Source organism: Patagioenas fasciata, chromosome 1, assembly GCF_037038585.1.
Source record: "Patagioenas fasciata isolate bPatFas1 chromosome 1, bPatFas1.hap1, whole genome shotgun sequence".
Taxonomy (NCBI): Eukaryota; Metazoa; Chordata; class Aves; order Columbiformes; family Columbidae; genus Patagioenas; species Patagioenas fasciata.
The window spans coordinates 434296-459214 of NC_092520.1; the positions used below are offsets into that span (position 1 = coordinate 434296).

A 24919-nucleotide genomic window follows, 5' to 3' on the forward strand; every position below is an offset into this window, starting at 1 on the left:
GCTCCGCTCCGGAGCCGCCGGGAGAGTGAGCGGGGGCGGCGCCCGGCGCGGGCCGGGGCGGGGTGCGGGGCGGGCCGGGGGCGGGGGGCGGCAGCGGGAGCGGGGGGAGCCCGGGGGCGGCGGCGGCCCCAGGGAGCGCGGGGACGCCGGGGAGTTGGCGGGGGGACGCGGCGGGAGCGGGAGGTGCGGGGCGGGGTTGGGCAGGGGACGTGGGACAGCGGGAGCGGGGGCGCCCTGGGACGCGGCGGCAGCCGGGTCGGGGGGCTCGGGGGGCTCGCACGGTGGTCGCCGGGACCGCTCGCACGGCCGCCCTCTGGAGCGCTCCTGGGGCACCGGGAGGCGGCGGCCGTGGTCACCGTGCTGGCTGTCACCGGCGGCGGTCACCGTGCTGGCTGTCACCGGGTGGTGGTCACCGTGGTGGTTGTCACCGAGTGGTGGTCACCGTGCTGGCTGTCACCGGCGGCGGTCACCGTGGTGGTTGTCACCGGGTGGTGGTCACCGTGCTGGCTGTCACCGGCGGCGGTCACCGGGCGGCGGTGCCGGCGCCCTGGCCGCTGCCCCTGTGTGTGCCCCCGGGGCAGGGGGCCCCGAGCTGCCCCGATCCCAGCCCCGGTCCCCGCTCGCCCCCACCCCGGACCGCCCCGTTCCGGGTCCTCGCTCGGCTGTCGCTGCCACCGCTTTTCCGGGAGCCCCCGGGCGCCCCGCACCGGCACCCGCCTCTGTTACCCGCCCCCTGCCCGGGTCCTTCTCCTTCTCCTTCTCCTTCTCCTTCTCCTTCTCCTTCTCCTTCTCCTTCTCCTTCTCCTTCTCCTTCTCCTTCTCCTTCTCCTTCTCCTTCTCCTTTTTTTCTCCTTCCCCTTTTCTTCTTCTCTTCCTTCAGTCCCTACCCTATCCCATTTCTGTCCCTATCCCCGTCCCCATCCCAGTCCCTATCACTGTCCCTGTCCCTATCTCGTCCCTGTCCCTGTTCTTATCCTTCTCCTGCCTTGTCGCTGTCCCTGTCCTGTTTCTATCCTGCCCCTACCCCTTCCCCGTCCCCACCCTGATCCCGATCATGATCCCTGTTCCCATCCCGATCCCTGTCCCTGTTCCCATCCTGATCCCGATCCCTGTCCCTGCCCCGTCCCCGTTCCCACCCTGACCCCGATCCCTGTCCCTGTTCCCATTCCAATCCCAATCCCCATCCCGGTTCCCATTCCCGTCCCATCTCGTCGCGGTTCCAGCGCTGTCCCGGTTCACGAACAACTCAGCGTTACTTAGCAACAGTTATCAGTGTTACCTAGCAACAGTTGTCACGGTTACCTAGCAACGGTTGTCACGGCTACCTAGCAACGGTTGTCACGGCTACCCAGCAGCGGTTGTCGCAGTCACCCAGCTGCGGTTGTCGCGGTCACCCAGCTGCGGTTGTCGCTGCTGTCCCAGCCCCGAGTAACTCAGCGACGGGGGCCCGTCCTCCCTGTGCCCCGCCCCCCCGCGGGACCCTGAGCCCTGGGGGGACCCTGTGACCTCGGGGGACCTGGAACCCCGTGGGGACCCTGAGCCCCAGGGAGACCCTGTGCCCTAAAGGGACCCTGTACCCCACTGGGACCCTGTGCCCTAAAGGGACCCTGTACCCCACTGGGACCCTGTGCCCTAAAGGGACCCTGTACCCCACTGGGGCCCGGAGCCCTGGGGGAACCCTGAGCCCTTAGGGAACGCTGAGCCCTGGGGGGACTCTGTGACCTGGGAAGACCCAGAACCCTGGTGGGACCCTGAGCCTTGGGGGGACCCTCAGCCCCATCGGGACCCTGCGCCCTGGAGGAACCCTGTGCCTTGTTGGGACCCTGCACCTCTTTAGGAGCCTGTGATGTGGGAGGACCCTGCACCCCTTTGGGACCCTGTGCCCTGGGGGGACCCTGAGCCCTGTTGGGACCCTGTGACCTGGGGGGACCCTGTGCCCCACCGGGACCCTTCACCCCAGTGAGACCCTGTGCCCTGGTGGGATTCGGTCCCCCAGCAGGACCCTGAGCCCCAGCAGGACGCTCCGGCATGGCAGGACCCCCTCTCCCGGCAGGACCCTCTGCACCGGCACGCTGCCGCCGCCGGAGCCGGCCCTCGAGGCGCTGGACGCGCAGCGCCAGTTTGAAGGCGCTGGACTCCAGCTGGGCCAACAGCCGGGCCGCCCGGGTCTGCAGCCCCTCCAGCGCCGTCTCCAGCTCCTGCACGCGGCGCTTGGCCTCCTCCTCGGCCGCCGCTGCCGCCGCCTCGGCGCGCACATCCAGCTTGCCCATGCGCAGCAGCAGCTCGCGGCCCTTGGCCTCCAGCGCAGCCCGGGCACTGGGGAACTCCACCAGCACCTCCGCCAGGTCCTCCTTGGACAGGCAGAACAGGTCGGAGTAGCCGATGCTCATGATGTTGGCCGTGCGCCGGTTCCCCGAGGTGTTCCCTGGGGAGGCGGGGGCTGCGGTGAGGCTGGGGATCGAGGGGCTGGGTGAGGCTGGGGATCAAGGGGCTGCGTTGGGGCTGGGGGACCCGAGGCCTGTGGTGAGGCTGGGGGATTGAGGGGCTGGGTGAGGCTGGGGGATCGAGGGGCTGCGGTGAGGCTGGGGATCGAGGGGCTGTGGTGAGGCTGGGGATCGAGGGGCTGCGGTGAGGCTGGGGATCGAGGGGCTGCGGTGAGGCTGGGGATCAAGGGGCTGTGGTGAGGCTGGGGATCGAGGGACTGTGGTGAGGCTGGGGGATTGAGGGGCTGTGGTGAGGCTGGGGGATCGAGGGGCTGCGGTGAGGCTGGGGATCGAGGGACTGTGGTGAGGCTGGGGGATTGAGGGGCTGTGGTGAGGCTGGGGATCGAGGGGCTGCGGTGAGGCTGGGGATCGAGGGGCTGGGTGAGGCTGGGGGATCGAGGGGCTGTGGTGAGGCTGGGGATCGAGGGGCTGTGGTGAGGCTGGGGGATCGAGGGACTGTGGTGAGGCTGGGGGATTGAGGGGCTGTGGTGAGGCTGGGGATCGAGGGGCTGCGGTGAGGCTGGGGATCGAGGGGCTGGGTGAGGCTGGGGGATCGAGGGGCTGTGGTGAGGCTGGGGATCGAGGGGCTGCGGTGAGGCTGGGGATCGAGGGGCTGCGGTGAGGCTGGGGATCGAGGGGCTGTGGTGAGGCTGGGGATCGAGGGGCTGTGGTGAGGCTGGGGATCGAGGGGCTGCGGTGAGGCTGGGGGATTGAGGGGCTGTGGTGAGGCTGGGGGATTGAGGGGCTGTGGTGAGGCTGGGGGATTGAGGGGCTGTGGTGAGGCTGGGGGATCGAGGGGCTGCACTGGGGCTGGGGGGCCCAAGGGTTGCGCTGGGGCTGGGGATCGAGGGGCTGGGGGATCGACGGGCTGCGCTGGGTGGCTGCGTGCTGGGGTCTCACCCTTGATGTTGATGAGGCTGATCTCCCCGAAGTAGAGCCCCTCGCCCAGGATGGCGAGCTGCGTGACGCCGTCCTCGGCCACCACGGCCAGGCGGCCCTCGCGGATGAAGTACATCTCGTGGCCCACGTCCCCGCGGCGGCACACGAACTCGCCGGGGCCGAAGACCTGCGGGCGCAGGCGCAGCACCAGCTGCCGCAGCACGCCGGGCTCCCAGCTCTGGAAGAGGCCGACGCGGCGCAGCGCCGGGAGGTGCACGCCGGCCGCCACCTCGGCCCGCAGCCCCCGCGACAGGTGCCGCAGCACCGCCCGCTCCGCCGGCAGCTTGCGCTGCGCCCGCAGGTGCTGGTGCCAGCGGGACACGCGCCGCGCCAGCCGCCCGCCCGCGCCCTGCGCACGCAGGTAGCGCCGCACCGGCTCGGGGTCGGGGTAGAAGGCGGCGTCGGCCGCGTTCACGTTGGAGATGACGGAGCTGATGCTGCCCGTGATGGTGGCGAAGCCCAGCACGGCCAGGAGGAAGCCGGCGATGACGAAGAGGAACTCCTCCTCGCGCCGCGGCTCCGGCGTGTCGCCCACGGTCGCGAGGATGAGCGTGGAGAAGTAGAAGCTGTGCAGGTACTGGCGCAGCGGGCGCGCGAAGCCGGGGCGGCTGGCGTTGGGGCAGACCCAGGCGTCGGTGCCGAGCCCCAGCCACGACGAGAGGGCGAAGTAGAGGCAGCCGTACCAGTGGATGGCGATGAAGACGTAGAGCATCAGCTTGGCCACGCGGAAGGCGTTGGGGTGCGCCGTGCGCGTCTCCCGCCGGTCAAAGGCCTCGAAGAGGCGCGGAGCCCGCAGGCAGCGGTTGGCGCGCAGAGCCGGCACCGCCGCGCCCCGGCGCAGGCACAGCAGCTCGGTGGGCAGCACCGCGGCCACGTCCCAGGGGAAGGCCGAGGAGCGCAGGTAGCGCCGCCGGATGCGGCCGCGGTCCCGCACCACGATGCCGTCCTCAACAAAGGCTGGGGGGAGCGCGTCAGCACCTGCCCTGCGTCGCGGGGAGCCGGGGGGACTTCGCAGGGGTGGGGACACGTTAACATGGGGGGTCCCAGCGAGAGGGGGCTCCAAGTGAGGGCCTCGGGGTGCTCGGGTTTACCCGTGCTGGGAGGAGGTTGGTGGTGCAGGATGGGGGTACCCGGATGGGGTGTGGGGTGTCCCTGGGCCTGGGTCTCCTGGAAGGGACCCTACGGGTGTCCTGTGGGGTGTCGCTGGGGATCCCCTGGGCTGCCCGTGGGGATGGGGGAGGGGCTGGGCAGGGGGTGCTGGAACCCTGGAGTGCCCACCCAGGCACATCCCCTGTGCCAGGCTGGCTGGTGGGTGACGGCTGTGCCGATGTGTGTGTGTGTGTGTGTGTGTGTGTGTGTGTGTGCGTGTGCAGACACGGGCACGCACACGTGTGCGCACGCGGTGTGGGGCTGTTTCGCTGTAGCTGTGAGTGCACACGTGTGCACGGGAACACGTCTGTGCACACCGCTGAGTGTGCGTGGGCAGGCGGGGGGCCGGGGCGGGGCAGGGCGGGGCAGGGCGGGGCAGGGCGTGGCACTGACCGGTGTGCAGCCGCACGCCGATGTCCAGCAGGTAGATCCCGTCGCACACGCAGTCCAGGCTCAGCCACAGCCGCGCGTGCTGCTCCTGCAGCACTGGGAAGCAGGACCTGGCGGCGCGGGCGGCGTCACCGCGGCGGGGACAGTGCCGGGGGCGCCAGGACACCCCGTACCCCCCCGGCCCCCCCTCGCCGCCCCCGGCACCTGCAGACCAGGACAATGCAGTTGTAGAGCACGGGCAGCGCCACGATGCTGATCCACCAGTAGTACCAGTCTCCGGAGGGGTCCAGCGTCCAGTCCCGGGGGGCGCTGCGGGGGCAGAGGGACCCCAGGGCTGTGACCCCCGCCCGGCCCCGCGGCGCCCAGGGGGGTCCGCGCCCATGCTCCCCGCTCACCCCCGGGCGCTCCCGGTGCCGGGTCCGGCGGCGGCCCCGGTGGAGCCGCGTTCCCGGGGCCGAGCCCAGCGGCGGGACAGCCCGGAGCCGGCACCGAGCATCGCGCAGCGGGAATGGCCGCCCGGCTCCGCCAGCGCCGGGCGCGTCCTGGCAACGCGGGCTCCCCGGGGCGTCCCCGGCCCCCCGGGACGGCGGAGCGGCAGCAGCCGCGTTGCGGGAGCCCCCGCGCCGGGTGCGGGCCCGATCCTGGCCGTGCTGCCGGCGGGGCACGTGTGGTCCCCCGGAACACCCAGCGCCGGGGGCTCAGTGCCAGCGCCGGGCCGGGGGCTGCTGGCGGACCCCGGGGCACCCCCGGGGCGGCGCGGGGGGAGCCGGGTCCGCGGGGCAGGGGCACGGGCACGCACGGCAGCGGGTGCCTGGCGGGGGCACTGCGGCCATGGGGAGGTGGGAGCGGCGCCGGGGCCACCGTGCAGGTGCGGCGGATGGTGCCCGGTGCAGGGGTCCCGGCTCCCGGTGCGGATGGCACAGCAGGGTCACGCTGCCCCGTGCAGCCCGGTTGCCCGTGAGCAGGACAGAGCCCGGTCCCCAGTGCGGTGCCCGTGCCCGGTTGCCGGTACGGGGCAGGGTCCCGGGCACCCTCTGACCCTCCCTGGTGCCCGGGGGCAGGTACGCGCCTGATGGCCGGTGCCAGGCGGTGCCCTCTGTAACTGGAGGTCACCCGGTTCAGGAGTTCCCGGTACACGGGGTGCCCGGTTCAGGAGCACCCGGGTTAACCGGTGCAGGGGTGCTCGATACATGGGGTACCCGCTGCGGAGGTTACCGGGGTGCCCGGTGCAGGGGTACATGGGGTGCTCGGTGCAGACGTTACCCGGTGGAGGGGTTACCTGGTACACAGGGTGCCCGGTGCAGGGGTTACCCGGTGCAGGGGTCACCTGGCACAGGTGGTGCCTGGTGTGGTGTGCCCGGTGCAGACGTTACCCGGTGAAAGGGTCACGCGGCACACGTGGTGCCCGGTGGGGGTGCCCGGTGCAGGGGTCACACAGTGCAGGAGTCACCCGGCGCACGTGGTGCCCGGTGCAGACATTAACGGTGTAGGGGTCACCCGGCACGAGTGGTGCCCGGTGCGGGGTGCCCGGTGCAGGGGTCACCCGGTGCAGAGTGCGCGGTGCGAGGTGCCCGGTGAAGGGGTCACCCGGTGCAGAGTGCCCGGTGCGGGTTACCCGGTGCAGGGGTCGCCCGGTGCAGGGTTACCCGGTGCGGGGTTACCCGGTGCAGGGGTCGCCCGGTGCAGGGTTACCCGGTGCGGGGTTACCCGGTGCAGGGGTCGCCCGGTGCGGGGTTACCCGGTGCAGGGTTACCCGGTGCAGGGGTCGCCCGGCACACGTGGTGCCCGGTGGGGGGTGCGCGGTTCCCGCTCGGCCCCGCCCCGAGCCCCGCCCGATGCGCAGCGCAGCCAATCAGCGCTCCGGTGTCCCGGCCCCGCCCAGTCCTCGCTGTCGGCCCCGCCTACCGCGGCGGGGGGCGGGGCCGCGGGCGCGGCGGGCGGGGCCGTGGGCGGGGCTTCCGCCACCGGTGCGTCGGGCGGCGGCGGGAAGATGGCGGCGGGCGCGCGGGGCCCGCAGCGGGGGTGGCCGGTGAGCGGCGGCTCGGGAGCGGCGGGGCGGGAAGGGACGGGACGGGACGGGACGGGGGCGGCGGGACAGGCGGGCCCGGCGGGGGCGGCGGGGCGTGCTGGGCTCGCTCGGCGGGGCCGCTCGGCGGGGCCCGGCGGGCGCCGTTGTGCTGGGTGCCGCGGGGCGCCCGGGCCGCCGCCTGCCCTTGGCCGAGCGGGGCTGCGCGGCCCGGGGTGTCCCCGCGGGGGGGCCGGGCCGGGCGGTGTCCCGGGGGTGCCCGGGGCGCGGAGCGGCGGGGCCGGGCCTGGGCTGGGCCGCGCTGCCGGGGGGCGGTGGGGCCGGGGGCGGCCCTGCCCGGGGCCCGTCGCGCGTCCGACGCCTCCTGGCCCCTCTGTCCCCTCCAGGTGCGGCGCTGATGGGACGGCACCCGCCGCGACCTTGACCCCAGGTAGGCGGCTCCGCCTCGGGCAGCGCCTCGGGAGCGGGGGGGTCCCGGTCCTGCCGGGGGCACCGACGCGCGATGTCCCCAGCAGTGGGCTGTGCCACCCTGGGGTGTCCCTGGGCCTCCGCACGGCTGTTGTGCCCGTCCTGTCGTTGACCCCCGGGGTACCCGGGGCTGGGACACCCGGGACCGGGACACCCGGAACTGGAACACCTGGGACTGGGACACCCCGTGTTGGGACACCCGGGACTGGGACACCTCGTGTTGGGACACCCGGGACCAGGACACCCGGGACTGGGACACCCAGCGCTTGGCTCCCCCGCGGCTGCAGGGGTTGGTGTGGGTGCTCGCCCGGTGCCGTGGGCACGGCTGTGAGCAGTGACACGGTGCCCCGCGGTGAGCAGGTGACCCTGTGCCGTGTCCCCAGCTCCGGGGGGCAGAGGAGGTCTGGTGACCAGCGGGTGCAGAACGGGACCCCGGGAGCAGCTGCCGGGAGCCCCTTGTCCCCCTTGTCCCCTGTGCCTGCACTGGGCTGTGTCGCGACACCCGGTGCTGTGCCGGCAGCTCCCCCCGCTCTGCTCGGTCTCCGGTGTGCGGATTGGGGTCCAGGTGAGCAGCTGTGTCCCTGCTGTCCCTGCCCTGCTGCGGTGGCACCCTGGCTGTCCCCGTGTCCCCACAGACCGGCCTGGGGGCCGGTGCTGGCGGGTGAGGGACGCGCTCCTGGTGCACGGCTGGGCTCAGGGCACCGTGCTGTGCACCGGCAGCTCTTGGCTGGCGCTGGGTCCCTCCGGGAGCTGCCAGGTCGGGAGGGAGCCGGTGCTGGCACGTCCCGGCTCTTGGGGCTGTCTCGGTGGCAGCCGGTGTCCCCGTGGCACAGGGGTCCCACACCGGCCGTGGGGGTGCCGGCCGTTGTGTGACACCCCAGCCACCCTGGCCTTCGCCTTCGTGTGCTGCCTCGGTGACCGCCCTGCTCTGCCCGGCTCGTCCCCTCGCGTGGTGGCACGGTGCGGGGGGGTGGCACGGTGCGGGGGGGTGGCACAGCCGGTATGGCTGCGGTGCTGCCCCTGGGCCGGTCTGCGGGGGCTGGCCTGGCACGCCGGCCTTAGGCAGGGTCTAAGTTTAGAGCCGCGGTCAGCCCTCGCCGCGCTGGAACGGGACAGCGGCTGTGCCGCGGTGTAACCTCCCCTGAACCGTCCCTGCCGCCGGCGCCGCGTGCCCGGGGCTTCGTCCCCTGGTCACCGCACAGCGGGACGGCGCCAGGTCCCGCCTGCCCTGCTCTGACCGTGCGTGGCTTCGCGGTAACGCCCCTCCGGTTTTCCTGCCGTGTCCCCGGTGCCGCGGGGCCGTGTCCCTGGTGCCACGGGGCCGTGTCCCCGCCAGCCCTCGCTGGCCCCGCAGGTGGCCTGTACCGGCTCCTCGCCGAGCCCCGGCGTGCACGTGCTGCCGGCGGGACGCGGCGGAGCCCGGAGCCGTGCCGGTGCGGGACGGGCCGCACACACCGGCTGCTCCCGGCCGTGTCCCCGCGGAGGGCCCCGTGCCGGCCCCGCCACCGCGGCGCGCTCCGGCATGCCTGCCGCGCTCGGCACGCGTGGCACCCGGCCCTGCTCCGGCCGGCCCTGCTCCAGCTGTCCCCCCCGGCTGTCCCCGCTCCACTGCCCCCCCGGCTGTCCCCCTTGGGCTGTCCCCGCTCCTCTGTCCCCGCGGCACACGCTGCCCGGGAGGTTATTTCTGGCAGGGTGGGCAGCTGGCTGGCGGGGGCTGTGGCGCGGGGGCTGCCGGTGCCGTCACCGCGCACGCTGCCGAGGGGGTGGCGGGTCCCCGGGGCTCTGGGCTGGGCGCCATGGGGCTGCAATGGCCCCCCCGGGCAGCACGGTGCCCGTCCCCACACCGCGGTGCCGGGGCCCTATAAATATCCCTGGATTCGTGCCGCAGCGCCCGTGGGCGCTGGTGCTGCCGCAGCCCCGCGCTGGGCCGTCCCCCCCGCTCCGCAGCCAGTGCTGCCGTGTCCCTGTCCCCGTGGTGCTCGGTCTGCTGGTGTCCCTGTCCCCGTGGTGCTCGGTCTGCTGGTGTCCCTGTCCCCATGGTGCTGGGGCTGCCGGTGTCCCCGTCCCCGTGGTGCTGGGGCTGCCGGTGTCCCTGTCCCCGTGGTGCTGGGGCTGCCGGTGTCCCCGTCCCCATGGTGCCGGTGATGCCAGTGTCCCCGTCCTGCGGCCCTCGTGCCGGGTGAGCTCGCGGTTTTGACACCGAGGATTTGGGTTTGAGGACCTGCTGCCTCCCCTGTGTCCCCACCCGTGTCCCCGGGGTCACCATAGCAGTGGCCGGTGCCTCCCTGAGGGGCTCTGTTCTGGTCCCTGTCCCTGCCCAGGGTTGGCCCGGCCTGCTGGCTGTCCCAGCACGGCCCTGGTGTGCCCGGCAGCTTGGTGTCCCCGCTGTCCCAGGTGTCCCTGCTGGGTGTCCCCACACTCCGGGCTGTGCCAGCTCCCGGGTTCAAAGTGCGGCACTGGGTGCGGGGGTGGCGCCGGCAGCCGGAGCCACGAGCTGAGCCACCCTGGCGCTCGTCCTTCCCGGCGCTGCCGCCCCCACCGGCCCTGCCGCGGCCTCGGGCACCGCGGGGCAGCTCTGGGCCCCTCACACCAGGACAGCCCTTGAGGTGCTGGAGCGAGTGGAGAGAAGGGAACGGAGCTGGGGAGGGGCTGGAGCACAAGTGTGATGGGAGCGGCTGAGGGACCTGGGGGTTCAGCTGGAGAACAGGAGCTGAGGGGAGACCTTCTGATCTCTGAACTGCCTGAAAGGAGCTTGGAGCCAGGGGGGTCGGGCTCTGCTCCCCAGGAACAAGCGCCAGGAGCAGAGGAAACGGCCTCAAGTTGCCCAGGGGAGGTTGAGGTTGGATGTGGGGAACAATTTCTTCCCCAAAGGGCTGTGGGGCATTGGAACAGGCTGCCCAGGGCAGTGCTGGAGTCACCATCCCTGGAGGGCTGGACAGACGGACAGGAGGTTCTCAGGACAGGGGGCAGGGACAGGGTGGGTTATGGGTGGACTCGGTGATCCTGGGGGCTTTTCCCCCCGAGGTGGCTCTGTGACCCGTTCCACGGGGCGGGCCGGGGGAGCCGTGCCAGCATGGTGTGGGTGACCCCAGGACCATCGGGGTACCCCGCGGTCCCTGAGCCGCCGCTCTCCCCGCAGCCCGGCCGGGGCAGCAGGATGGACAGAGGGGCCACGCGGCCCCCCCGGCGCCGCCAGCCCGCAGCGGGACCCGTCCCCCCCCGCGGGACACCGCGCCGCCCGTGACCGCGCGTCCCCATGGACAGGATGAGCTGGCTGAGCAAGCTGAACCCGCGGGGGGGCGGGCAGCGCGCCCCCCGCAGCGCCAGCCTGCAGAGCCCGGTCACCGCCGACCCCGAGACCTGCCTCATGGTGTTCAAGAACCACTGGGCACAGGTGAGCGGCGCGGGGCCAGCGCTGCCCGCGGTGACATCGGCCGCGGCGCGTGGGTCGGTACCCCTCACCCCTCCAGCCCTCCGCCCCCTTCCCACCAAGGACAGGCGATGGGGAGGGACAGAAGGACAGGGAGGAGAGAGTTGGAGAAATTAGAGGTGTTTTGCTAATGCTACCAATAAAAATAGAGAAAATAATACAAAATACACAAAACCAATCTTGAAAGTCCCGGCAACTGCAGAGCCAGCACCCGAAGTCCTGGACTGGACTCTGCAGCAGCCGGAGCTGGATTCAGTCTGGCACTGGCCTCAGTTCGCAGGGACGACTCGCAAGGTCCTCTCCTGATGTTGCCATAGGGAAAAGGGACGAGATCCTCGTGATCTCCCACTTCTATATGAAGTATCACGTGAATGGGATGCGATACGTGGTCAGTTTTAGGTCTCCTGTTTCTCGTTGCCCCTGTCACAGGATGTGCATCCATCCTCATCAATAATCTCTCGTTCCATTGCCACGTCTACCGAAACCCAGATCTGGTTCTCCAGGAACATACAGCTGTAGGAAGCTTTAGCTGGCAGGCAAACTCACTAAGAGAGAAACTTGCATGTAACAAAGCCGGGGACCGCGGCGCTCACCGCGCGTCCCCCCAGGTCCTGCGCATCCTGGAGCGCCGCGGCTGCAGCCCGGCCCCCGACGACCTGAGCGCCGTGCGCAACCACACCTACCAGATGCTGAACCTGCTGGCGCAGGACCGGCCGCGCGGGGAGGCGCCGCGGGGCCCCATCCTGGAGCTGGTGGCCGCCGAGGACGTGCTGGAGCGGCTGCTGGGCTGGCAGCTGCAGGGCGACCCGTGCGAGGAGCGCAAGGTGGAGCAGCTCAAGCTCTACGAGATGCTCATCAGCCAGGCGCGGCAGCCGCTGCTCCGGCACCGCGCGGTGCTGACGCCGCTGCTGCGGCTGCTCGGGCTGTGCGCCGAGCCCGGCTCGGCCGCGCTGGAGAACAGCCTGGTGCTGCTGCTCAGCCAGCTCTGCGCCTCCGTGGCGCAGGAGCCCGCCGTCCTGGAGCTGTTCTTCCACAGCCCCGCCGACCAGGGCCCCGCCAACCTCATCATCTTCTCCCTGCTCATCCCCTTCATCCACCACGAGGGCGTCCTGGGCCAGCAGGCGCGCGACGCGCTGCTGCTCATCATGGCCATGTCCGCCGGCAACCCGGCCGTGGCCAGGTCCATCACCGACAACTCCTACTTCTGCCCGGTACGGCGGGGAGCGGGGGCCACGCGGCGTCCCCGTGTCCCCGCAGCGGGGCCGGGTCCCTCGGGTGTGACAGGGGCAGGAGGAAGGTGGGGGTTGGGGACACAGGGCCCAGCTGAGCCCCCCGGCTCTGAACTGGGACGGGGGGCACGTTTCCCATGGACTGGTGTTGGGAGGGGGTCTGGGACAGGGGCTGCACGCACGGGGACTCCAGCACCTGGGAGGCAGGAGCAGCACAGGGGGACAGGGGACACGGGCGGGTGGTGAGGGGACACGGGCGTGGCGGTGAGGGGTCACAGGGCTGTAAGGGGACATGGGCAGGGTGGTGAGGGGACAGGGGACATGGGTGGGGCGGTGAGGGGACACGAGTGGGGCAGTGAAGGACCAGGGGACACAGGCGGGCGGTGAGGGGACAGGGGCAGTGAGGGACCAGGGGACACGGGCGGCAGCGGTGAGGGGATGGGGCAGGCTGGGGACAGGGGACACGGGCGGGCGGGGAGGGGCTGGGGCAGGCTGGGGACAGGGGACACGGGCGGCAGCGGTGCGGGCGCTGAGTGCCGGTTCGCAGGTCCTGGCCACGGGGCTGAGCGCGCTGTACTCGTCGCTGCCGCGCAAGATCGAGGCGCGGGGGGACGACTGGCACTGCCTGCGCCGCGAGGACTGGATCGGCGTCTCCTCCCTCGTGCTCTTCATGAACTCCCTCGAGTTCTGCAACGCCGTCATACAGGTGGGGCTGGGGCTGCCGGCCTGGCGCCCCCAGCCCTGACCCCCCTGACCCTGACCCCTCTGTGACCCTGACCTTGACCCCCTGTGACCCTGACCTTGATCCCCCACAGCCCTGACCCCCTGTGACCCTGGCCCCCCTGTGACCCTGACCCCCCCGTGACCCTGACCTTGACACCCCGTGACCCTGATCCCCCACAGCCCTGACTCCCCATGGCCGTGACCACCCTGTGACCCTGACCCCCTACAGCCCTGACCCCCCCATGACCCTGATCCCCCACAGCCCTGACTCCCCATGGCCGTGACCCCCCTGTGACCCTGACCCCCTGTGACCCTGACCCCCCATGACCCTGATCCCCCACAGCCCTGACTCCCCATGGCTGTGACCCCCCCGTGACCCTGACCCCCTGTGACCCTGACCCCCCACAGCCCTGATTCCCCTGTGACCCTGACCCCCCATGACCCTGATCCCCCACAGCCCTGACTCCCCATGGCTGTGACCCCCCCATGACTCTGACCCCACTGTGACCCTGATCCCCCCACAGCCCTGATTCCCCTGTGACCCTGACCCTCCGTGACCCTGACCCCCCCAGCTCTGACCTCCCATGACCCTGAAGCCCCGTGGCTCTGACCCCCCCATGACCCTGACCCCCCCACAGCCCTGACCCCCGTGACTCTGACCCCCTGTGGCCCTGACCTCCCCACGACCTTGGCCCCCCTGTGACCCTGACCCCTCATGACCCTGATGCCCTGAGGCTCTGACCACCCCCATGACCTTGACCCCCTGTGGCCCTGCATCCCCCATGGCCCTGACCCCCATGCCCCGCCGCCCGCAGGTCGCCCACCCCCTGGTGCAGAAGCAGCTGGTCGACTACGTGCACAACGGGTTCCTGGTGCCGGTGATGGGGCCGGCGCTGCACAAGGTGAGGGACGTCCCCGGCGCCCCAGGCTCCGCTCCCGCTCCCGCCCGCGCGGGGCAGCCCCGCGGTGCCCCCCGGCCCGTGCCCAGCTGTGCCCCCCCCAGACGTCCATCGAGGAGATGATCGCCAGCACGGCCTACCTGGACCTGTTCCTGCGCAGCGTGAGCGAGACGGCGCTGCTGAAGACCTTCCTGCGCTTCGTGCTGCTGCACCGCCACGACAACGCCACCATCCTGGACACGCTGGTGGCGCGCATCAACAGCAGCTCCCGGGTGAGCGCCTGGCCGCGGCGCGGCGCCACACAGAGCCCGCTCACCCCCTCGCCCCCACGGACCCCCACAGAGCCCACTGACCCCCACGGACCCCCACTGACCCCCCTGACCCCCACAGAACCCACTGACACCCCTGACCCCCACAGAACCCACTGACACCCCTGACCCCCGTGGACCCCCACTGACCCCCCTGACCCCCACAGAACCCCCTGACCCCCACGGACCCACGCTGACCCCCCACACCCCCACAGAACCCTCTGACCCCCATGGACCCCCACAGAACCCCGTGACCCCCACAGCCCCACCATGACCCCACAAACCCCCCCTGACCTCATGGAACCCCCGACCCCCGTGGACCCACACTGACCCCCACAGAATCCCCTGACCCCCACGGACCCACACTGACCCCCACAGAACCCCCTGACCCCTGCGGACCCACATGGACCCCCACTGAGCCCACGGACCCCCACAGAACCTCCTGACCCCCACGAACCCACACTGACCCCCCTGACCCCCAGAGCCCCACCATGACCCCACAGACTCGCCCTGACCTCATGGAACCCCTGACCCCCGCAGGCCCACACTGACCTCACAGGCCCCCACAGAACCCCCTGACCCCCACTGACCCTCCTGACCCTGCCGGACCCCCACTGACCCCACTGGACCCCCACAGAACCCCCTGACCCCCACGGACCCACACTGACCCCACAGACCCCCCCTGACCCCATGGAACCCCTGACCCCCACAGAACCCCCTGACCCTCACAGGCCCACACTGACCCCACAGACCCCCCCTGACCTCATGGAACCCTTGACCCCCAGGGACCCCCACTGACCCTGCCAGAGCCCCACAGAACCCCCTGACCCCCACAGACCCCCACTGACCCCACTGGACCCCTCTGACCCCCACATCCCCACACTGACCCCACAGACCCCCCCACAGACCCCCCTGGCCCTCCCCACAGACCCCCATGGACCCCCACACCCCCTGAGATGCTGCCTGGCTGTGGCACTGCCCCGTGGCCCCCCATGAATCCCTGAGCCGCTGCCCAGCCATGGTGTGGTCCTCCTGCCCCACTGCTGCCCCATAGCACTGCCCTCCTGCCCCACTGCTGCCCCATAGCACTGCCCTCCTGCTCCACTGCTGCCCCATAGCACTGCCCTCCTGCCCCACTGCTGCCCCATAGCACTGCCCTCCTGCCCCACTGCTGCCCCATAGCACTGCCCTCCTGCCCCACTGCTGCCCCATAGCACTGCCCTCCTGCCCCACTGCTGCCCCATAGCACTGCCCTCCTGCTCCACTGCTGCCCCATAGCACTGCCCTCCTGCCCCACTGCTGCCCCATAGCACTGCCCTCCTGCCCCACTGCTGCCCCATAGCACTGTCCTCCTGCCCCACTGCTGCCCCATAGCACTGCCCTTCTGCCCCACTGCTGCCCCATAGCACTGCCCTCCTGCCCCACTGCTGCCCCATAGCACTGCCCTCCTGCTCCACTGCTGCCCCATAGCACTGCCCTCCTGCCCCACTGCTGCCCCATAGCACTGCCCTCCTGCTCCACTGCTGCCCCATAGCACTGCCCTCCTGCCCCACTGCTGCCCCATAGCACTGTCCTCCTGCCCCACTGCTGCCCCATAGCACTGTCCTCCTGCCCCACTGCTGCCCCATAGCACTGCCCTTCTGCCCCACTGCTGCCCCATAGCACTGCCCTTCTGCCCCGCTGCTGCCCCATAGCACTGCCCTCCTGCCCCACTGCTGCTTCGTGGGGCTGCCCCATGGTGCTGCCTCGCTGTCCCACTGTTCTACCCCACGGCACTGCCCTCCTGCCCCACTGCTGCCCCGTGGGGCTGCCCTCCCGCCCCATGGCGCCCTGACCCCGTCCCGTCTCCAGCTCTGCATGGTGTCCCTGAGCCTCTTCCGGACGCTGCTCAGCCTCAACTGTGAGGACGTGATGCTGCAGCTGGTGCTCAGGTAACCGGCCCCGCGCCACCCTGGGGGGTCCCCGCACCTGGGGGGCTCCTTTGGGCCGGGGGGCAGCCGCGTCTCCTGCCCCGCTGCCGAAGGCGCTGGGGTCCAGCGGGTCCCCCGTCCCGCGGCCCCCACCTGCAGCCCCTGCCCCCCAGGTACCTGCTGCCCTGCAGCCACGTCATGCTGAGCCAGAAGCGGGCGGTGCGGGACCTGGACATCTACGGCAAGACGGCCGCCAAGTTCCTGTCCCTGGTCCCGCGCTGCTGCCGCCCCGAGGGCCCCATGCCCACCGAGCGCGAGGAGGAGCACGCGGCGTGGTCCAGGGGTACGTGACCCCCAGAGCAGGGCTGGGGACGGGGACCTGGGGTCCTGGGGACAGCAGGGTGACCATGAGCCAGCACTGGGCCCTTGTGGCCAGGAAGCCAATGGTACCTGGGGTGGGTTAGAAGGGGGTGGTCAGTAGGTCAGAGAGGTTCTCCTGCCCCTCTGCTCTGCCCTGGGGAGACCACCCCTGGAATATTGTGTGCAGTTGTGGCCCCTCAGCTCCAGAAGGACAGGGAACTGCTGGAGAGAGTCCAGCGCAGCCACCAAGATGCTGGAGGGAGTGGAGCATCTCCCGTGTGAGGAAAGGCTGAGGGAGCTGGGGCTCTGGAGCTGGAGAAGAGGAGACTGAGGGGGGACTCATTCCTGGGGATCAATATGGGAAGGGGCAGTGTCAGGAGGATGGAGCCAGGCTCTTCTGGGTGACACCCAGTGACAGGACAAGGGGCAACGGGTGCAAACTGGAACACAGGAGGTTCCACTGGAAGATGAGAAGCAACTTGTTGGGGGTGAGGGTGGCAGAGCCTGGCCCAGGCTGCCCAGGGAGGCTGTGGAGTCTCCTTCTCTGCAGACATTCAAACCCGCCTGGACCCCTTCCTGTGGAACCTCAGCTGGGTGTTCCTGCTCCGGGGGGGTTGCACTGGATGAGCTTTCCAGGTCCATCCAGCCCCTGCCATCCTGTGGCTGTGATTGTGACCCCCGCGCTGTCCCGCAGGCCACGGCAGCCCCAGCGTGGACGCCTCCTCGGTGGTGACGGTGCCCAAGCCCTCCACGCCGTCCCGCCTCTCCTTCTTCATGCGACAGCCCAGCGCGGCCCCCGAGGCGGCGGCCCCCGCGCCGCACTCCCCCGGGACGCCGTCCGGCAGCCCCGGCCACCGCGGCCGCTGGGACGAGGTGTCGGAGCTGGACAGGAACTACCTGGAGTACCTGCGGGACGCGCGGCGCAGCATCGACCGCTGCGCCTGGGCCTGCCGCGTCTGGTCCGCGCCCTACGACGGCGAGGAGCCCGGCGGCCCCCCGGGACCCCCCACCCCGCGGACTAAAAAGCGGGGGCTGCCGGAGGAGGGGGCCAGGGAGGGGCAGGGGGGGCCCCCGCGGGGCGGAGACCCCGGTGCGGGGGGGGCCGGCCCCGGGGAGCAGGACTCGGGGAGCCTGGTGAACGGGGCGCACGGGCCGGCGGAGCCGGGGCGGCCCGAGGGGGACGTGGCGGTGAAGAAGGTTCGGCGCAGCCCCCAGGGCGACGGCGCGGGGCCCCCCCCCGAGCGGGAGCAGCGGCCGGTGCCGGCGCAGAATGGGGCCCCCCCGGGCTGGGAGCCGCTGCCCTCGGTGGACTCACTGATCGAGGAGCTGCTGGCCCGGGCGCCGGCCGAGCCCAACGGCGCCGGCGTCAGCATCGAGGCGTTCACCGAGGAGCTGCGGGAGATCGAGGCCGAGATGAAGAACGGCGGCGGGGGCGCCCTGCCCGCCCCCCCGGAGCCCCCCGAGCCGTCCCGCGAGGAGGAGGAGGAGGAGGCCTTCGCCAGCTTCGCCGCGCCGCCCGAGGGGGACCCTGCGGGCCGGGCCGTGCCGCGGGTGCCGGAGCCGCTGGCGCAGGCCGTGGCCAGCCCGCCCCGGGCCGTGGGGCCGCCCCACAGCCAGCCCTTCACAGGTGGGGCCGGGGCCGGGTTTGGGGGGGTCCCGGCGCCCAGCGGCCCCTGACGCGTCCCCCCCGCAGGCCCCTTCGTGTCGGCGCTGTTCGGCAAGCTGGAGAACATGCTGCACAACTCGCTGTACGTGAACTTCCTGCTGACCGGGCTGGTGGCCCAGCTGGCCTGCTACCCCCAGCCGCTGCTGCGCTCCTTCCTGCTCAACACCAACATGGTCTTCCAGCCCAGCGTCAAGTCCCTGCTGCAGGTACCGCGGCGCACGGGCGGCGGTGACGGTGGTGGCACCCGAGCCAGCCTTGGCCAAGAGGCCACAGCATCCTGGCTGGGACCAGCACTGGGGTGGCCAGCAGGCCCAGGGCAGTGACCGAACCTGTGCTGGGACCTGGGGAGGCCAAACCGCCAATCCTGGGGGTGGTTCTGGGCCCCTCACGCCAAGAAAACCCTTGAGGTGCTGGAGCGAGTGGAGAGAAGGGAACGGAGCTGGTGAGGGGCTGGAGCACAAGTGTGATGGGAGCGGCTGAGGGACCTGGGGGGTTCAGCTGGAGAACAGGAGCTGAGGGGAGACCTTCTGATCTCTGAACTGCCTGAAAGGAGCTTGGAGCCAGGGGGGTCGGGCTCTGCTCCCCAGGAACAAGCGCCAGGAGCAGAGGAAACGGCCTCAAGTTGCACCAGGGGAGGTTGAGGCCGGATCTGGGAACAATTTCTTCCCCAAAGGGCTGTGGGGCATTGGAACAGGCTGCCCAGGGCAGTGCTGGAGTCACCATCCCTGGAGGGCTGGACAGACGGACAGGAGGTTCTCAGGACAGGGGGCAGGGACAGGGATGGGGAACGGTTGGACTCCGTGATCTTGGGGGGCTTTTCCAACCTAGCGCTTGTGTTTCTGTGTTTCTGCCCGGCTGTCACTGTGTCCCCTCGCCCGCAGGTCCTGGGCTCGGTGAAGAACAAGATCGAGAGCTTTGCCGCCAGCCAGGAGGACTTCCCGGCGCTGCTCTTCAAGGCCAAGAAGTACCTGATCGCGCGGGGGAAGCTGGACTGGTCGGACGTGCCGGGCGCGGTGCCGGCGCTGCGCCGCAGCGACTCGCTGGGTGAGCGGGCCGGGCGCTGGGGCTGCGCGTGGTGCTGGGCAGAGGGCTGGGGCTGCACAGGGGGCTGGGCAGGGGCTGGGGCTGCACAGGGGGCTGGGCAGGGGCTGGGGGCTGCGCGTGGTGCTGGGCAGAGGGCTGGGGCTGCACAGGGGGTTGTGCAGGGGCTGGGGGCTGCACAGGGGGTTGTGCAGGGGCTGGGGCTGCACAGGGGGCTGGGCAAGGGCTGGGGCTGCACAGGGGGCTGTGCAGGGGCTGGGGCTGCACAGGGGGTTGTGCAGGGGCTGGGGCTGCACAGGGGGTTGTGCAGGGGCTGGGGGCTGCACAGGGGGCTGTGCAGGGGCTGGGGCTGCACAGGGGGCTGTGCAGGTCTGGGTGTGCAGGTTGTGTCGCATGGAGGGCTGCACAGGGGGTGGGGGCGCTGCATTTGGTGCTGTGCAGGGGTGGGGGCTGTGCAGGGGGCTGGGGAGGGGGCTGTGCAGGGGGTGGGGGGCTGTGTGGGGTGCTGTGGGGGGCTGGGGTTGCAGAGGAACCAGGAGGCTGGGGGGCTGTGGGGGGCCTGTGCTGGGGATGTGTCAGACCCTGTACCCCTGTCCTGGTACAGGTCCCCGATCCCCCAAACCAGTCCCTGCCCCCCTGTCCCGGTGTCCCAGTCCCTGCCCCCGTGTCCTGGTTCAGGTCCCTGACCCCCGTCCCTGTTTGTGTCTTGTTTCGGGTCCCAGTTTGGGTCCTCGTTCCCCCTTCCCGGTTTGGGTCCCAGTCCCTGACCTCCAGTCCCGGTCCCTGACCCCCTGTCGCTGTTTAGGTCCCGGTCCCTGACCCCTCTCCTGTCCCTCTCTGCTGCATCCCGGTTCGGGTCCTGGGTGGGGTCCCGGTTCCGGTCCCTGACCCCCAAGTCCCAGTTGGGGTCCCTGTTTGGTTCCCTGTTCAGTTCCCAGTTGGGGTTCTGGTTCGGTTCCCGTTCCGGGTCCTGGTTGGGTTCCGTTTTGGTTCCCAGTTGAGTTCTGGTTCAGTCCCGGTTGGGTTCCCTGTTCAGTTCCCGGTTGGGTTCCGGTTCGGTTCCCGTTTCGGGTCCCTGTTCGCTTCCTGGTTGGGGTCCCTGTTCGGTTCCGTTTGGTTCCCAGTTCAGTCCTGGTTGGGTTCCCAGTTCAGTCCCGGTTGGGTTCCTTGTTCAGTTCCCGGTTGGATCCTGGTTGGGTTCCCTATTCAGTTCCCGGTTGGGTTCCCAGTTCGGTTCCCGGCTGGGTCCCAGTTGGGTTCCCTGTTCGGTTCCCAGTTCAGTCCCAGTTGGGTTCCCTGTTCAGTTCCCAGTTGGGTCCTGGTTGGGTTCCCTGTTTGGTTCCCTGTTCAGTTCCCAGTTCAGTTCCCGTTTGGGTCCTGGTTGGGTTCCCTGTTCAGTTCCCAGTTCGGTTCCCGGTTGGGTTCCCAGTTCGGGTCCCGGTTGGGTTCCCAGTTCAGTTCCCGGTTGGGTCCCGGCTGGGTTCCGGTTCGGGTCCCGGTTGGGTCCCAGCTGGGTTCCCAGTTCGGGTCCCGGTTGGGTTCCGGTTGGGTTCCCGGTTGGGTCCCGGTTGGGTTCTGGTTCGGGTCCCGGTTGGGTCCCGGTTGGGTTCCCAGTTCGGGTCCCGGTTGGGTCCCGGTTGGGTTCCCGGTTGGGTCCCGGTTGGGTCCCGGTTGGGTTCCCGGTTGGGTCCCGGTTGGGTTCCCAGTTCGATTCCCGGTTGGGTCCCATTTGGGTCCCGGTTGGGTTCCCAGTTCGGGTCCCGGTTCGGGTCCCATTCGGGTCCCGGTTGGGTTCCCAGTTCGGGTCCCGGTTGGGTCCCGGTTGGGTTCCCGTCCCGTGACCGCGGTCCCGTTGCAGCCCGGCCGCGGAAGCCGTCGCTGGGGGAGCTGCTGCTGCGGCACGCGCACAGCCCCACTCGCGCGCGCGCGGGCCCCCCCGCGCCGCCGGTGCCGGTGCCGCTGTCCCGGGACGGGCCGGGGCCGCCCGCGCTGCGCGTCAAGAACGCCGTGTACTGCGCGGTCATCTTCTGCGAGTTCCTCAAGGAGCTGGCGGCCATCGCGCAGGCCCACGCCGTCACCTCGCCCTTCCTGTGCGAGCCCCCCGAGGAGTGACCCCCGCCCCTCACCCCGGGACACGGACCTTTTTAATTTATTGGGGACGGGAGGCGCCCGGTCCGTGGGGCGGCAGGCAGGGCAGGACCCTGCGCGGCCCCGGCGCTCGGCGGGGTTGCGGGGCGGGCTGGCTCTGCCCCCCTTGGCCCCGCCGCGCCGGGGGGTGCGGGGGTCCCGCCGTCCCCCCGGCCCCTCTCTATGCAACAGCGCGGCCGGGGGAACCGGGGCAGGGGGTGCTGTGTCTGTGCTGTGTAACGCCCGTCGGAAATAAACGCTCTGGTCGAGGGATCCGCCTGCGCTGCGGGTTCGGGGGGTGCGGGGGGTTCTGGTGCGCCCGGCCGTGTCCGCCTGCGCTGCGGGTTCGGGAGGTGCGGGGGTCCCGGTGTGTGCCCGGCAGTGCTGCCGGTTCGGGGTGCGGGGGGTCCCGGTGTGCCCGGCAGTGCTGCCGGTTCGGGGTGCGGGGGGTCCCGGTGTGCCCGGCAGTGCTGCCGGTTCGGGGGGTGCGGGGGTCCCGGTGTGCCCGGCAGTGCTGCCGGTTCGGGGGTGCGGGGGTCCCGGTGTGCCCGGCAGTGCTGCCGGTTCGGGGGGTGCGGGGGTCCCGGTGTGCCCGGCAGTGCTGCCGGTTCGGGGGTGCGGGGGTCCCGGTGTGCCCGGCAGTGCTGCCGGTTTGGGGTGCGGGGGTCCCGGTGTGCCCGGCAGTGCTGCCGGTTCGGGGTGCGGGGGTCCCGGTGTGCCCGGCAGTGCTGCCGGTTCGGGGTGCGGGGGTCCCGGTGTGCCCGGCAGTGCTGCCGGTTCGGGGGTGCGGGGGGTCCCGGTGTGCCCGGCAGTGCTGCCGGTTCGGGGGTGCGGGGGTCCCGGTGTGTGCCCGGCAGTGCTGCCGGTTCGGGGGGTGCGGGGGGTCCCGGTGTGTACCCGGCAGTGCTGCCGGTTCGGGGGTTGCGGGGGTCCCGGTGTGCCCGGCAGTGCTGCCGGTTCGGGGGTTGCGGGGGTCCCGGTGTGCCCGGCAGTGCTGCCGGTTCGGGGGGTGCGGGGGGTCCCGGTGTGTACCCGGCAGTGCTGCCGGTTCGGGGTGCGGGGGGTCCCGGTGTGCCCGGCAGTGCTGCCGGTTCGGGGTGCGGGGGGTCCCGGTGTGCCCGGCAGTGCTGCCGGTTCGGGGGGTGCGGGGGGTCCCGGTGTGCCCGGCAGTGCTGCCGGTTCGGGGGGTGCGGGGGGTCCCGGTGTGCCCGGCAGTGCTGCCGGTTCGGGGGGTGCGCGGCGCTGCGCGGCCGCGGTGTCGGACCCGGGGGGGCAGCCCCGGCGGGTCCCCAGGGTGGGGGGCAGCTCGTCCCCAGCGTCCCGGGTGGGTGTCTTGTCACTCAGTGGCTGGGGACACGTCCTGCACCGTGTGTGCGCCCCCGGCCCCCCGCTCTGTCCTGGGGGCCTGTGCCGTGGGGTCACCTGCGACTCCTCCCGGGTGCTGGACCAGGATCCCGTGCATCTGTGTGTGTGCGTGTGCATGTGCGTGTGTGTCTGTGCGTGTGCATGTGCGTGTGTGTCTGTGCGTGTGCATGTGCGTGTGTGTGCATGTGTGTCCATACATATCTGTACATGTACATGTGTGTACATGTGTGTCCATGTACATGTGTGTGCATGTGTGTCTGTACGTGTCCATGCATGTCTGTGTGTGTACGTGTGTTCACGTGTGTCTGTGCCTGTGCATGCGTGTCCACGCGTGTCCCTGCCGGGGGGCTGTGGGACGCCGTGCGCACCGGGATGGCGGGTGGATCCGTGGGGACCGGGCTGCCCCCCCAGGGTGGGAGGGGCCATGGAGACCCCGGCCCCATCTCGGGTTCCTGGGGCTCCGGGACGGGGGACACGGGGCTGGGACCCCGAGCCCCCAGAGGCCCCTGCTGCACCGGGACCGGCCCCGGGGCTCCGGGACGCGCTGGGGGGAAGCGGAGCTTTGCCCCGCACGGCTTTGTGGGGCGGCCGCTCGGGACGGGGTTTGGAGCAGAGGCCCCGGGAGCCGTTCCCGCCCCCGGCCCGGCCCGGCGCTCGGGTGAGGGAGCGGCCCGGCTGGGGCAGCGCTGCCCGGGAGGAGGAGGAGGAGGAGGAGGAGGAAGAAGAGGAGGAGGCGGAGGAGGAGGAGCAGGAGGATGGCGGCAGCTCCAGCCGCGGGGCAGCCGTGGGGCGGCGCGGGGCCGCGGGCTCTGCTGGGCGCGGGTCGGGAGGAACGGGCCCTGCTGAACGGGAGCGCTCCGGGCGGAGGGGAACAGCTGGGATTCCTTCGTTCTCCGTCCCAAAGGGGGGACCTGGCGGGACGGGCGGGCGGGGACACCGCGGCGCAGGGGGCAGAAACGACGGGAGCAGGAGCAGCGCGGTGCACACGGGCAAAGAGACCTGGGCAGTGGGGACAAGTGACTGCGGGGACACGCGGCGTGAGAAGGGGACACATGACATGAGAAAGGGACACACAGCGCGAGAAGGGGACATGCTGCACGAGAAGGGGACTCACAGCACGAGAAGGGGACACGCGGCACAAGAAGGGGACACGCGGCACAAGAAGGGGACACATGGCACAAGAAGGGGACACACTGCAGAACCTGTGTGTGCTCACAGGGGAGGGGGTTCAAACCTCCCCATTGCCCAGGGATCCCTGCAGCCACCACCCCCTGCACCCAGGGGACAGCGGGGACAGCCCTGTGCCCAGGGGACAGCGGGGAATGTCCTGCACCCAGGAGTGCAGGACAATTGGATGCTGCAGGACAATTATGCCCAGGGGACAGTGGGGAATGTCCTCCCCAAGGGACAGCAGGGACTGTCCTGCCCAAGGGGACAGCAGGGACAGCCCTGTGCCCAGGGGACAGCGGGGACTGTCCTGCCCAAAGGAACAGTGGGGAATGTCCTGTCCCTAAGGGACAGTGGGGACAGCTCTGTGTCCAGTGTCCCTCTCCTGCTGCCCGGTCTCCAATGGTACCTGGGTATGCGGCGACGCTCACGAAAGGCAGATAGCAAAGTGTGTTATCCAGCTACCCCCACCAATAATTCCCGTCCGCTGGGGCTGGGCAGACAGACAGACAGACAGACACACCATGGCAAACCAGCTCTGAGCCCCGTTCGACTGCTCCGCGCTCTCGGCTTCCCCAGGCGCCCGCTCGACGCAGCCGTTGGTCACCGGGCCCGCCGGGCAGCCTGGGCTTCAGCGCCCGGTCGTCCCCTGGTATTCGTGAAACACGCTGGGCAGACGGGGATTTCCACCCCGGGACCAGTTCAAATGGGCTTTTCATTGGTTTTCCACTGGGAAGCAACTCAATAGAGCTCAGAGACCAAACTGGAGCACTGGGGGAAGCTCTGGGTCTGCGCTCTCAGTGCTGAGGGTGGTGAGAGCCTGGGCAGGTACCCAGAGAGGTGGTGGCTGAACCATCCCTGGAGACATCCCAGGCCAGGCTGGACGGGGCTCTGAGCACCCTGAACTGGTGAAGATGTCCCTGTCATGGCAGGGGGGGCACTGGGGGGCTGGGACGGTCCCTCCCACACGATCCAGCTGTAATTCTAGCAGCCGTTTCCGTCGCAGGATGCCGTGTTAACACCGTTCCTCCGAACCGCGTGGGGAAGCCTTTGCCGCCCCATCCCCAGGAGATCCCGGCGTGGAACCGGCTCTTCCCCCCGCTCCGAGCCCGGGCCCGGCGGGGTCTGGCTGCACCGCGGCTCCTCAGACCGAGGAGGTCCCGCGGGGACGGCACCGCTTCCCGGGGACACCGTCCTGTGGGTGCTGCTGGAGCACCGGGGATGTCCCCTGCACCTCCT

General features: G+C 71.1%; 1 protein-coding gene across 1 annotated transcript; it reads left to right on the forward strand.

The window, feature by feature from the left end:
- Positions 1-7373: 7373 nt before the first annotated feature.
- On the forward strand, positions 7374-21419 carry FHIP1B (FHF complex subunit HOOK interacting protein 1B). Its single transcript, XM_065834139.2, has 12 exons — positions 7374-7417; positions 10595-10849; positions 11494-12096; positions 12662-12820; positions 13653-13739; positions 13841-14008; positions 15896-15975; positions 16128-16297; positions 17009-17941; positions 18008-18186; positions 18862-19024; positions 20880-21419. Exons 2-12 carry the CDS (start codon positions 10712-10714, stop codon positions 21131-21133), a joined length of 2934 nt encoding a protein of 977 aa, XP_065690211.2. The 5' UTR covers positions 7374-7417; positions 10595-10711; the 3' UTR covers positions 21134-21419.
- The last annotated feature ends 3500 nt before the right edge of the window (positions 21420-24919 follow it).

Coding starts and splice junctions, on each gene's coding strand:
- FHIP1B (XM_065834139.2), top strand. CDS start 10,712: ATGGACAGGATGAGCTGGCTGAGCAAGCTGAACCCGCGGGGGGGCGGG. Junction 15,976..16,127: donor ATGCTGCAGCTGGTGCTCAG/GTAACCGGCCCC, acceptor CCTGCCCCCCAG/GTACCTGCTGCCCTGCAGCC. Junction 16,298..17,008: donor GCACGCGGCGTGGTCCAGGG/GTACGTGACCCC, acceptor GCTGTCCCGCAG/GCCACGGCAGCCCCAGCGTG.